The sequence below is a fragment of the Cygnus atratus genome, chromosome 1 (assembly GCF_013377495.2).
Source record: "Cygnus atratus isolate AKBS03 ecotype Queensland, Australia chromosome 1, CAtr_DNAZoo_HiC_assembly, whole genome shotgun sequence".
NCBI lineage: Eukaryota > Metazoa > Chordata > Aves > Anseriformes > Anatidae > Cygnus > Cygnus atratus.
In genome coordinates this window covers 57,778,366-57,792,935 of record NC_066362.1, presented here as the reverse complement: position 1 = coordinate 57,792,935, position 14,570 = coordinate 57,778,366, and the positions used below count along the sequence as shown (strand labels likewise).

Sequence of the window (14,570 nt, the reverse complement as noted above, 5' to 3'; positions counted from 1 at the left end):
TCTTGAAGATAGGTTTGATTCTTGCTATTTCATTGTAAATATTATAAAATCTTTCCACTTGTTATGTTGAGCATTGTTAAAGTGAGCGTCTTTCTAGTTTGCATCTTTTGGGACTTTTCCAGCTTAGAGGTAGCGTGAAAGCCTTATAAATTCAGGGTCAGAAGAGTAAAACGGTGAAGCTGGAGGAACATACAGAAATGTGAGACATCCAGGAAAATAGGAAAACAGAAATACAGAAGTTACTCTATACAAGAAACGCTAGACGAAATGAAAAGAAATTGAGTTATTTGGTGAAGAAGGTTACAAACAGATGGAAAGGATAGTCTGTCATGTAGTGGAGAGGGTAATTCTTTGGCATAGGGGGCATGGCTTCATTTCCAGACAGAAACTTCCCTGTGTGGTCCTGGATTGTTTCTTTAACTAGTCTGACTTTGAATTCTGCAGATTCCTTCCCTTTCTTTGAAAACTAGTAAGACTAAGAATCCATTAGTGATTACAAGGTACTCTTGGAGACAGATGTGGACACTACATAGTAACATTTGTGCCTAGGTTGTATCTCACTGTTTAGTACTTGGATGAAACTCAGCAAGTACACAAAAAAATGGAGATGAAAAGTCAAATGAAATAAACTAGATGTCTTTGGGATTTACATAGTCCTTTCTCTTATATATCTGCAATGTCCATTGTTTAGTATTATAGAAATCATAATCTTTCACTGCTTCCAATTCCAAATGTTACCAACATAAATAACATTGTATATTTTATCATAATCGTGTCAATTTCTTTTCTTTTTATTAACATCACTTACATAATTTGTGTTTTGCACTTTGCCTGAAGTTTGTATCATCCGTGGCTTGTGAGATTGTGCTGATTGATTGAGGAGTGCGTGTAGATGTCTTTATGTATGTATATTTTTGTAGGTAACAATTCTGATATTAACTCACGTTAATTGTCCTGTTTGACAGGCATTGAAGTATATTGGAAACAAAGTACGAAGGCAAAGGATGTGGGGAGGCCCAAAGAAAACAAAGATGGAAGAAGCACGAGAGCTGCTAGCATCAACTATTCTGACCCATGTTCTTGTATGTAATGTTTTCTTTAGCTGGAGTAAAGTTGTGTGGTTCTTTTTAGAGTTGCAACAATTTATCTTGCTACTTTGTCCTGTTGATGTTTCTGAGTGCTACTGTATCTGAAATCCTCTGTGCAAAAAGAGCTGTGGACCATGTTGTTCTAGAGCTCAGCAGACTTCTAATAAAATCGTGCAGCAGAGGGTAAAAAACACAAAGTGAATAACAAAGTGATCATGAGACTTAAGATGCTTTTGGAGTCCATTGGGTAGAGAGATTCTGTTTGATCTGTGTTCAGCCACTGTCACTGTCTTGCCCACTTTAGAACACAGTGGTGTAGGAGCAAGTTTGGTGCTAGCTGGGAATTAGATAAAAAAACAAATCTGCAAGATATTCACAATGTAAAAATTTCTACTTAAGGAAAATTTGAAGGCGTTATTTTTTTTTGTCTTTTGAAAGATGATGGCCAGAAATGGCATCAGTTGCAATTGCATCAGTCCTTTTGAAAAGAAAACAGGAACTGATGGTCTTACAGGACGTGATCAGGATGCAAAAATGACAGGTTGTAAATGAATCTCTCTCTCATCTTTCTCACAAGAGAATGTTCCTATAGTATAAGAACTTACGTTTTGTCCTGGTAAGTGTTGGGAATAAGAGAGGTGAACTTCTGGAAAGTGTTGTTTTATTATAAGGGTGAAGTACAAATTTGGTTTCTGTGGTCAACATATGAAATAAGGCAGTTGCGCGTCTTGGTAGGTAGTTGCAAGTCTTTAATTGGTAGATATGCAACAATTTGAAAATGAGCAGAAAAAGATGGTCCTTATCACAAGGTGAAGCAGGTTTTGATAGTCTGTGAGAAACTGTTCCGTATTGAAAAGTCAACACAATTTTTATGGTGTGAGCTTTTTTGGCATGGATAAAATGTCTTTGCTTTGTAGCTAAGATAATGTAAATCATCCTCAAACTAAAGAGGAACATTTGGAATGAGTCAAAAGTAATCCTAGTGTTTATGAAATGTTGCACCATTGAACTATCTATCATCGTCTGTAATTCCTTTAGCTAGGCAGTATCAGCTGTTAGTTCAGGACCTTATCCTTACAGCTTACACTTTTATTCTGATTTGCTTTCCATTTACTGCCTGTTTCACTGTCACTAACATATATTACTTGTAGCATTTTTAAGAAGGTGAAGTGCACAAATCCCATTTGTAATTCCTTGATCAGCCCAGATTCCCTTTTGATTTAAATGTGTGTCTGAGTAACAGCTAAGGAATTGATCCTGCAACACCAGTATGTGCTTGTTTGTTTGTTTACAGGTGAAGGAATTCAACTTTCGTGCCAAATGCATATACACAGCAGTGATGGTGCGCAGAGTAATTCTAGCTCAAGGAGAAAATAAAGTAGATGACAGAGACTACTATGGAAATAAACGTTTGGAGTTGGCAGGGCAGGTAGGTTTTTTCTTCAGAGCTAAGGTTCTTCTGGGATTTTGTTAATAGCTGTTTTTAAAAGATGCAAATAAGAAGCATCCTGATCTTCTCAGTTGAAGAGTTTTTCCTCTCATTTTATTTTCTTTGGCTTTTCTGTGTTGACTCGTAGATATGTCAATTGGGACTAAAAATTGTATCCTCGCTTCTGCCTCTATGCCAGATAAAAGGACAGAAAAGTAGAAATAGTGCAACAGTTCTAGTTCCATCATAACACTGTTAGCGCCAAGACATCAACAGTAAGATCCATCTTCCAGTGTCCCTATGTAAGCAACAGGGTAATGAACTGGAGTCGAGTAGGTGCCAAAATACTAGGCCTAGGCTGTGCCACTACGGAGAATCCAGCTTCTGTAGCAGCTCACAGAACAGTCTCTGGAGCCTTCTGTAATTTGGAGAAGCCCCTAGAATTGCTTATTTGTTGTCAGCTGCCTTTCTAGCCTCTGAAGTAGCATGAATCAACAAAGTATGTGCTCTGAAACCTTACTAGACACTTCTTTTTGAGCAATAAGCTCTGTTTTGAGCCTTCAAGAGAGGAAGCACAAACACTTGATTTGTTTCAGAGGCTCTTACTGTCTTTTCTGGGTGCAGCTGTGTCTGCTGAAGATGTTAAAATCCCCCACTGCTTCTGTTTGTCTACCAGAAGGATGTTACAACCTTCAAGTTCTGGCAAAAAATGACTAGTGGGTAAAATCTTCAGTTTACTGAGGGCAAAGCTAGAAGGGGTTATTTGAATCTTGAAAATAGGTAAGTTAACTTGACTGACTAGTGAAAATGGAGTGCATAGACTTCTGTGCTTGCAGAATTTTGGCACTGGAGGTAGAAGCAGTAACAAAGGGCTGCAAAGGAGAGAATGGTTTGAGGTATCTGACTGGCACCATTCTTTTACAGAGAGGTTGGTGGTTTACAGCTCTTGGCCAAACTTTATTCTCCTAAAGCAGTGGGAATTTGCCTGTTTGGTGAAGGAACAGCTTGGTTACCCTGGCATGGATGTTTCCTCACCATGTGCAGTTATTTGATTAACCAATTTAGACAAGAATTTGATTTTATTGCTGTGCTCTGTATGAATTTAAGTTGGAATTTTAGCTATCAGTATCATCTCTGGTTATTAGAAATCCAGACAGGATACATAATGCACCAGCTTGGAGAAGCTATGCACCTCAGTTCCACACATCATTTGTATTTCTGTTGCAGCAATGGAAATGCTCATTCGTATTGTACTTTTTAAGATGTCCTTGCATGTGGCCTTATATGCCTCTTCCCCTTCCCACTCTGCCTTGTCTTCCATCCACACATGGGAACACACACACACACTGCACAATCATTTCAGAGTAAAAGTAAAAACGTGCTTTGCATCCTAGTTTTCTGAAAAACTAAGATGACAGTCCTGAACACACTCTGAGCACAAATAAAACTATGAAAACTTGTAATCAGTTAGGAAAGAAATTCCTTTCTTTAAATTAGTATGGGACTCTCCATCAAGCTTCTACTCTTGTACCAAAGCAGAATGTACCGTTAAGGCGTAATGCTTGTAAGACAGTGCATTATTCCAGTTCAACAAATGTTTTAATATGTAATGGATTTGTGTTTTTTATTTTTTCTGTTGTGCTGTTGCTGTAGATCAGTGACTGTAAGCAATGTAGTTAGTGCTCTGCCATCACATTGTCCTTATTTAACTGGATTGAAAAACAGTTGGGCTTTCCTAACAATTTAGAGGCAGAAAATAGAGCAGGTAAAAAGTTTTGTACAAGCCGTAAGAAAAAGGCTTCTGCGCACAAATGTTAACAGATGAAGTCATTTTAAATTAACTGGGAAGGGGGTTTAAATGTAGAGGATCATCATAACAAAGGCAGTGCATATTTTTTCTACATCAAGGAGAACTGTGCAGGGGGGGTTGTAACGCTTGATTAAGAGTAGTTCTGGATCCCTTGTGATATTTTAAAGGCTCATTTCAAGCTGAACACTTGAATTCCTCTCTGCCATGTTATCAGTGTAATATTAATTTGATTGCATTACAGACTAAAAAGCATAGAGATCATTTGTCAGTTTCTAAATGTTTGTGTTTAGCTAAAGTTTGTGTGATTAAAATGGGCAGCGAGGGTTTTTTTTGTTTTGTTTTGTCTTAATGCCAGCGTGTTCCTGGAATAAAAATCCTGTTGATTTAAAATTTGAATAAAAAAAAAAAAAAGAAAAGATTCCCATGTGAGGAGAAAAACATAGCGGTCTAAACAATGTAAAGACATAAAAGGCATTGTGTTTATAAAGATGTGTGAAAACAATAGCTGCTAATTTCACACCCCATGGGACAAGAGAGTACGAAATGTGCTTTAGCTTTAGATAACAGAGTTGTATCCACTAGCCAAGCTGGTTTACAGAGCTTTCTCTTAGTCTTTCTGCCACTAGAGGCTTGGTAGGCCAGGTGCCAGCTGAGGTGTTAGCAAAACCTACTGATTTCAGGCTTAATCTTTTCACCTACCTTTTCTGTTTCCTTAATGTGTTCATTATTTGCTAGGCATTACTCTGTTCTTTGTCCTCATTTTTTTTTGTTTCTAATGCAGCTTGCTTTGTATGCATGAGATATGGAACAGCACCAAAATCCGGCACCCTGGAAAGCAAGGGATTTCTACCCTGTGACAAAAGAATACCGCCTTGACTTCAGAGATTGCCTAATCCCAGCTGTTCTGATAATATAATTAAGGCTGCCTAATGTCTTTAATTTTGCAACCAGTTTGTGTGAAAGGGAGAATTTGGCACTCCAAAGGCTTAAACGCTAAATAGCAATCTCAAGGCGCCTAATTAGAATTCTCTGACATTAAGCTAATTGGTGAAACTGTATTTCAGCAGCTTAACTTCTTTATTAATTTTTCTTTGGATTTTCAATGAAAATCAATTGATGAGCTGTCAGTATTTTTTTTTTCTTAAATATAATTTGCTCTTTAGTGATCCTGTCTTAAGCAGGTTGAAAGGCCCCGGACTAACTATGAAATCCACTGAATATTATCACTGGCATTCCATCCTTTTCCTTTAATCACTTACTCTTGACCTAAATAGTGTGGTTATTGTGAGACTCTGTCTTGCCAGATAGTCAGAGCTCTTACAGACTGAGAGTCTATGAGTGAAATTAGCAAAGTGTAACGCTTTTCAGACTGGCAGACATGAGCAAGTTCATGTACTTGGGGTGTAACTTACTTTACTAGTTCAGAGAAGAGGAAGGATGATGTGACTTTATAATCCCTACAGCATGTGGAGTTAGGAGATTTGATTTCTTAATCACAAAATTTTTAAAATATGAAACCATTTCCCAGAGTGACCTTTTCATTAAATGTCCTGCTCAGAAACCTGTTGATATTGTATGTATAACATAATTGATTTCAAAAGATTTTTTATTTAACAAGACTTTCAGCCATCTTAAAACTGCATGTATCCCATCCTTTTTCCCTTCATTTGAAACACGTCCCTCATAATCTATTTTTTTGAGACACCAGTAAGTTCTCCTTCTTAATATGATGCTTCATAGAAGGTGTTTTTATTTCTGAGGAAATTCTTCTTTAAATGAGCTGTAACATCACAGGTGAGTTGCAGGTGACTGGATTTCTTTTGATAGGAGCGAGAGGGTATCACCTTGTAAAGGTGAGGAGCACTGCAAAGATCAGGAAGGGCAAGAGGTTCTCCAACACCTTCCTCTCGTACCAAGGCCAGGTCAAAAAAAAAACAAAAACAAAAAACACTTAAACAGTTTCCAGCAAAGACTCTCTGTCCTAAATGGAAATAGGATGCCATTTTTGTCAAGAGTTAACAAACTGTGTGTGTTTGTGTGGTTGGTTTACAGTTTAGTAACTGAGCAGTAAGTGTTCCCTATATATTGTAGAGTGTTACTTACTCTTGTTGTTGAGTGGCCTTACTCTCTGTTAGGGCCAGTGAGAGTGTTTTCTTGCAAGTCGTGTGTCTGTCTTGAGTTTCCAGTGCTTTTTGATTATTCCTAAATGCATATGTAATGCCAGTGAAAAGGGTATTTTATCATTTAGATAGTTGCTTTACAGTACCATCTGCCAAATGTTTGGCCAGCCCAGCTGGGATGTGTAGGTAGAGGAAAGCAAGTGAAAATTCGTGGCCCATCCCACTGATAGAATAATGTGTGGTTTTACTTTCTTTGTTTCCAGAAGGGAAAGAAATGTTACAACTATGTTTAATGGAGACAGTTATAATTCACTTTAATTCTGTACATACAGAGATTAAGTTGTACAACTGACTCCAGGAAGTCTTAGCTTGTGATGGCCAAAAATCTAGCTCGTTCGGCCTCACGGTGACATGTACACTGGGAACTACCACTTCTGGCATTTGGTAGCTGCTGCATTTTTAGTCCTTCTGACATGTGGAGCTGCTGTAAAATCAAGTCCCTTGACAGGATTGCCAGGTTTTAGAATTTACACTGCTCGCTAATCATTGTGAACACTTAAAATGTGTCATGCAATGTAGTTTTAAGTATTTTGGAAAACTGTTAGTGTCTGCAAGGAGAGGTTGAACAAGCTGTAGAATCAAAGCAAATCAGAGAGCAAAAAAGGTCAGGCTAGAAACTTTATTAGCATTTTTCTTTTCTGGAGATTTTAAGAACTAGAAGTAATTAGTATGCATATAGAGGAAATAATTGGCTTAAATTGCAGCACTTCTGAAGAGTTGTATTGCTGTGTTTTTTCCCAATTCACTTATGTTAGGTAGCTTCATCGTTTTATTTTTTTATTTTTTTCGGGAGAAAAGTGGAAGAGCAGTGCACTTTTCAGATAGTACCGCTTGTGGAAAAAGATGACAGGTGTAGAATCAAGTGGGCAGTCTGACTGTGTGATTGGTTTTTCATGGATTCTGGTTTTCAGAAAGTAGCAGGATAAAAGTGTATCTGAGTGATGAAGCTGCCTACAAAACCTGAGATACATCTTTCCAGCTGTTGAGAGCAGAGCTTGTATTTGAACCTTTAAAAAGTCCCTAGTTCTACTTGTCTAGGAGTTACAGTAACTGCTCACCTTCTGTCTTTCATTCTGGTCCTGCAAACTATGCACTGCCTCCAAACTTTGTCCTGCTGAGTTGCTTTCCTTAACAGCCTATGACAGTTGCATGGGGTATCTGTCTTGTCCATTTTAAAGAGCTCCTGGGAAGGGGTACTTTGAATGGCCTTTTCTACTTTCAGTAATAGAATACCTCAAAGTGACTCTTCACTTGTTGCTTTACTACAATTATTGCATCTAGTATTAGAACAGAAGCTGGTCTTGCCTCCAAATCATGTGTGCAATTCAGGATTGTGCATTTAGGATATTAAATATTTAAAAGATGTCACTTTGCTTTCTATTATAAAATAATCTTTTTAATATTGTGCTTCATTTTAATAAGCAAAAATCTTGTGAGAAAAATGTAAAGTGAGAATCAGACAGGATATCTTTTAACTGACTAGAATTATAAAGGTAGAAATATTAAAACATCTGTTTTGTTCCCCCAGTTTCCAAGACCTGGAAAGGTATCATTTGTCCCTTAATGCAATTGTTTTGTATTTCCAGCTTCTTTCTCTTCTATTTGAAGATTTGTTCAAGAAATTTAACTCTGAACTGAAAAAGATTGCTGACCAGGTGATCCCCAAGCAACGTGCAGCTCAGTTTGATGTAGTGAAGCATATGCGTCAAGATCAGATCACTAATGGCATGGTAAATGCTATCTCCACAGTAAGTATTTTTTTTAATGCATGATGAAATGGTGTAAATTTTATTCTCATGACTCTACTGTCTTTAGTCAAATCTATCTAACTTTCTTTATAGATTAAAACTGCAAAACTCTGTCATGGGCAGGGCTTTTGGAATTCACTGAAGAATCATTAATCATCAAACCACTTTTTATTTTACCATTTATTTCAAAGTGATGTTTGAAGTGTTTTTCATGGAATGGTAGAAACGAGCAAATTTCAAACAGTGATTGTGTATGTATTTATCCAACTTGCTGTCTTGTATGTTCTGCTTTATTATGTGTCTCATGGTATTTTTTATTACCTGGATTTAGGTAGGGTCAAGCTGTATTGGATGTCCAAAAGGTGGTTGAAAAACAGCAGGAAAACATCATGAAGGGAAAACAATTGCCAAAAAAAAAAAAAAAAAGCTGAATTTTGAGCTCTTTGAAGGGTGATGCCTTTTTAATCATATGAAGTAGCTAATACGAGTAAATTTAGTGTGAGCAAGTTTGTAGCATGGAAACTTGTACTTTTCTGTTATGTCAACACTAATAATACAAAACTGTAACAGGAAAACTGCTAGATGCTGTATTTTTGCAAAAAGATTGGAATTAAGTCAAAATATTTGTCTTGGTTAAATTTTTGCACATCTGTCTACTGGAGTGGATATTTTCATTCACGTCAGTGGACAAGAACAAATTATAATTACTAACTTTGTCTCTTACCTCACACATCTGCAAGAGCAATTTGTGAGACGTCTCCTGAAATCTAGCTACTAGCTTTTAAATGACTTTGAAATGCATGAATTTGTAAGAAATTAGATTAGTCTAAGTATTTTAGTAGCTGGTAGACATTGTGCAACTTAGTTCTTAATCTTTGGAACTCTTGAGAGGGCTTTTCTGCTTAGCATGAAACTGAGGTTTTTCTTCATTTCTTGCAAACAAAATTAACTCCACAAATTGCATCCAAAAAAACCAACAGTCTGTTACGTACAAATCCCAGTGTTAAAGCTTATCACTATTTAATTTTACGAGTGCCCCAAATGTAGTTAAATCTCTACAATGCACATAACCAAAACAATTGACAGATTTGTTTCTCTAAATGCTGGTGCTTTCTTCTAGCTGGTGCCAGTTTTTCCATTTGGACTGACAGAGATAAATCTGCAAACTATTCAGTACATATTGTAAAGTCTTCCTTCTTCCACTATCTTACGACTTTTTTTTTTTTACTGCTGCATAAGCAGTTAAACACCATCTGCTCTTAACCATTGAAAATAATTTCTCAGGAACAATGCCCGGTGCATACTATTCAAGAGATTAAGCAAATACCATAAAAATCATTCCTGGAAACAACCATCTCCAGTCTCACCAGAATGCTTCAATGATAGTCTCAAAGAGCATGAAATAACTCAGCAGACTCAGAATTACACCAGTAGCATGCGGAAGAATTCATAACATCACTAAATCCACCGTTCACTGGTGTTCAGTGGTACTTACTATAGTTTGTCTTTGCATCCTGGAAAATACCAGAAGACGGAGTAGGTTGGGTAGTAATGCTACAGGTCTAACAGACAATTCAGCGTCTGCAGAGTCATCCAATGCCATTGAGGGAGCAAACTTCAGTTCACAGGAGTTTTCAGTAGGAAGAACTCTAGCAAGGATGATTTTGCTGCAGCCCTGGCCCAGTTTTGCTTTGTTTTAGCCAACTTTGAAGGAGTCAGTCAGCCCCTTCCAAACATAAGTAATTTTTCACATTATTTTTTCAGGCAGTGTTTTTCCTCCCTTTTTCCCTTTCTGTCCCATTTTTGAGATTTCACAATTGTTTGGACAGTGAGCAAGAAGAAACTACATGCTAGTATAGGTTACAGATGCAGTCATTTCTAGCATGAGGAGAAACTACCGATTTATTGCATTCTTCCATTTATATACTGATAAATCTCAGTCCTTTAAGAATGAAATGGCTAATGAATGAGAAGGGTGAGCAAGTGGGCAGGTTTCTTTTGACTTTTTTGCTCTTGGGTGTTGTCTCTTTCCTCTTTCTGTAAGAAGGAGAAAAAGGAAGTTTTCCAGACTATTTAATAGTCTCCCCAGTGTAAGCAAGTAGCAGAATCACTGGGATGGGTAGTGGCCTCTAAGTGTTTACCACAAGATGGGATCATGCTGTTAATGCATTACTAAAAAAGCCAAGCAAAAGGATTTCAGTGCAGTAGAGCAAGCAAGTTCCAAATTCCTTGTTAGCATTGGTGGACTGAGTTTATCAAAAAGGTTTTGGGAATTAACAGGTGGCAATCCTAGGGAAAGTGTTACCTCCTAGATCTTCACCGCCTTTGGACTGCCCAGTAGCATGGTGACTGGCGCAAATAGTAGTAATTGGGACAACAGCATGCTGTATCTGCATGTCTCAGGTACTGGGAACTGTATGTGGAGTAGATGTCAGGAAAACAAGAAATGTAGCACCAAAATCTAACAATTCTGCAGAATCGTTAGCTTAGGTTGCAGTGGATATTGGTAGATGATATTGGTAGAGATGATCTGCTTGCCATGGAAACATAGTTGTATCCTAGAACATTCTCTGGACGTCTCTGCTCTAATTAAAACCACAAGCAACACTAGCCTTGACAGTCCTGAAACATGAACTGTTGATATATTCATAGATCTTGCATTTTGTAGTTGGTATAATCCTACTAGAGGAGCTGGATAGACCTAAAAACTCCACACTTCTTCTATGACAGGGCACAAGTGAGTTTTTACTTAGGAATCTAAAACTAAAAGGTATTAAGAAAGTGCACACAGCTTTAATGTCAGATTTCTTCACTATAAACATCTGTGTTTCCTAACAAATTTGCTAAATTCGAGTATTGATTTACCTGTGAAGGACACATGATGAACAATTTTTGTGCTTGAAAGTGTTGTAGCATGTGTATCCTCTCATCTGAAAGAGCAATTCTTTTGTTTCAACTTTAGTAAGTAAGTATGTCATAACCAGTAGTTTATATGTAGATAGGTAATTAGAAAGTTGTTTTATATAACTGGGCAACGTTGGCTGTGCAAAGCTCCCCTGCTATCATTCAGCCTAAATACTGGAAAAAAGACGTAGTGTCGAGACGGGGATAAGCTGTGATAACTATTTTGAAATGTTCATTTTGTTCTACAGGGAAATTGGTCTCTGAAGAGATTCAAAATGGACCGCCAAGGTGTGACACAAGTACTGTCCCGCTTGTCTTATATATCTGCTCTGGGCATGATGACCAGAATCTCTTCTCAGTTCGAAAAGACAAGGAAAGTGAGCGGCCCTCGATCACTACAGCCATCTCAGTGGGGAATGCTCTGCCCATCTGACACTCCTGAAGGGGAGGTAAGGGATTTGTATGCTGCTTTCAGTACTTCTGTCCTCCTGAGGAATGGTGGCATTGTTTGTTTTGAAGCTGCTGATGCTCCATCAGAGGAGGAATTTTTCTGAGGAGGTGTCTGGAGAGAGGAATTACCCTCAGCCTGATAACATAGCTTGTTTGTCTTCTCACATCCCATCTGTTTACATCCCAGTATTGTATTGCCTTTTTTTTTTTCCTTTTTGAGTGGACTGGATGGAAACTGTTCAGAAATAATTTGGCTATATGAGAATGGTATAAGGCCTCCTATTTTTTTGCAGTAGAGTTACTTGTTCGCTTTTGATCAGGACAGAAAGAGAGGAATCCTAGACTCTCATCCCTTTATTCTGTAATGAATATAGTGAGTGTTTTGAAATTGCAGTGTCAACCTGCAATTTTTCTGGAAACATGTATTAATATTACAGGAACTGCTTTAGTTTAAGGAAGTAAAGAACCTTTATGTATTTTTACTTTAAAGAGATCACACAGCTATTTCAACCAAATGTTTGATGCTGGCAGTTTTGGTTTTTTTAATGATTTTTTTTTCTGAATAGAATGTCCTGTGGGAGCTCTGAACTTTCTGGCATAAATATGTAATTCATACGATCTACTCTCTTAAAGCAGCTGAAATAAAATTTTGCTGTTTAAGATACTTCGATATTTTTCATTTCACATTTGGCAAATTGATAAATAGACTGGTTTTGTATTTTTATTTAAAAGTCTGCACAAAAATATAGAGTTAAAATTACATTAAAATAATGAAAGAAATTTTGATGTCTTGAGTCAAAACAATCAGTTTTGGTAACTACAATTTATTAGCCTAACTTTTGTCCTAAAGATGGATTATTAGTACCTTTAGTTATGTTTTATCTTGGAGAATCACACACTATGATTGTATATTGTAAGCATCCTAATTTTCTCATGCTGCTGAATTTATTTCCTTGATTTTCTGTAAATAATGCAATATTATGCTTCTAAGTAACTGTTGCTTTGAAGAGATAAAGTTATATATGTTTGGATAAAATAAGATCTACTACTTCAGCATCTGTATTTTTTATTAGTTTGTAAATGCTAAAACATTACATTTCTGTGTGATATAGAAAATACTTCCATAATTTTCAGTCCGCTTATTTTGTTTCATTTCTTTCACTTTTGACTTCTTTTTGTTGCTCTTAAGCACAGTTTTGGAAGAAAAAAATATTTGCTGTATTAATATTTTACTTTGGAATGAAATGAATAAAAGGTGTGTTTTTTTTTTTTATTATTTTATTTTAGGCTTGTGGTTTGGTTAAAAACCTTGCCCTCATGACTCACATTACTACAGATATGGAAGACGGCCCAATTATTAAATTAGCCAGTAATCTTGGAGTTGAAGATGTCAACTTGCTCTGTGGTGAAGAGCTTTCATATCCAAATGTGTTCCTTGTTTTCCTTAATGGTATGTAACTCTTCAGCAGTCTGACTCTGATTTGTTGCTGATTGAGAGTTAGGCTTCAGAAACCCTCCAGCAATATTTTGGAGCATGGTCAACCACAGACGCTGTTTTCCCTGTGAAGGTAGTTTCATCTGCAAATATTTTGAAAGAGTTGGGCAGAGTAAGGCCAGATGATAGCATTTAGTTGTGTGAAGATGTCCTTAGAACTCTGATCGCAGATGTGTGCAGCTGGGAAATTGAAGCTTTTTTGAATTTCAGTACTGTTTTTAAATACACTTCCATGAATAGGTATGTACATTTTTTTCCTACCATTACAGGTTTGTTCGTTTGTTTTTTCCACTCATTCACCAAACTGGCCCTTCATAAGGTACTTTTAAAAGAGCATAATGCTTCTAAACTGGTAATAACTTCAATTTATAAATTCAGAGCTTCATTCACAAAATGTATTTCATTTTATTGCAGTCTTTATATATATTTTGTATCTATTCATGCAACTGTGTTTAAAACCAGAAAGTCAATGTAATTGTTTGCAACATTTAGCAACGATGATCACTTTAAAACTACTTTTTAAGGGACCACTTGACTTGCTTTGTGAATGACTAGAAAACATTAGACTTTGGAAGACAAGCTGCACCACTTGTCTTTGTTAGAGGAATGGTTTGGTGTATGTGCTTTGCATCTGCACACTTATGTTTCTTTTTAACTGATGTTTCAGTGTTTCTAAATCAGCAGTTACTGTAATATTGGATTTCAAAATAGTGATATTTTAAAAACTACAACTGTGATTTTAAAATAGTCTTTTGTCAACAGCATCCAATTCCAGGGACTAGTATTTAGTGTTTGTCACCATGAATAAGATCTCCATTTACCTTTGAATTAAACAGCAATTATTCTTCAATCCTGCCTTTTTCCAGTAACATGAAAGCAATGCTTGACCAAACTGCATTCTTTTGCTCTGCTTTTCTGTAGCAGTATGGTAAAGATATAAGGTTCAGTGAAACCACATGTACTCTTTCTGTTTTGTTTTATGGTCTAAAGGGAAGCGCAGAGCAGAAATATTGGATTCTTCCTTCACAAGCTCAGTTTGTAGTATGGAGCAAGATCAGTTACATTCCCAAATGTAGATGATCTAGTACTAAATGAGGCAAAACTGTTCAATCTACCAGTTTGTTGTTTTAATTCTAAAAAATTCCAGTCTTGTGGATGTGTGACTTGTTTCAGATTTGAACATGTGACGTAAGAGGACAGAAAATCTTTTAAGTACAAATTCTTTCAACTATAAAGACCTTTGTATTGTCTTAGAAACTCTATAGACTGTTGAGCTTTGTCTCCCTCTCTAAAGAGTTCTGCTTAATATGGCACTGCGCTTAGTTGTATTTTATATGTTAAGATGACCTTGGTCAGGTGACTCTTTAAAAATGACTTTTACTCTTGTTTGTTCATCATGCATCAGAATACTTAAATAAGTATTTTAAATAGTATATATAAAAAGTGACCTGCTATGATAGTAATAG

General features: G+C 36.7%; 1 protein-coding gene across 1 annotated transcript in view; it reads left to right on the top strand.

Moving 5' to 3' along the window:
- POLR3B (RNA polymerase III subunit B) overlaps window positions 1-14,570 on the top strand; it is a 77,427-nt gene that overhangs the window by 19,994 nt on the left and 42,863 nt on the right. Inside the window, exons 11-15 of the mRNA XM_035560773.2 lie at window positions 966-1,082; window positions 2,383-2,517; window positions 8,094-8,255; window positions 11,408-11,608; window positions 12,897-13,059. Of these exons, the coding sequence (XP_035416666.1) occupies window positions 966-1,082; window positions 2,383-2,517; window positions 8,094-8,255; window positions 11,408-11,608; window positions 12,897-13,059 (778 nt within the window). The remainder of the gene's footprint in view (window positions 1-965; window positions 1,083-2,382; window positions 2,518-8,093; window positions 8,256-11,407; window positions 11,609-12,896; window positions 13,060-14,570) is intronic.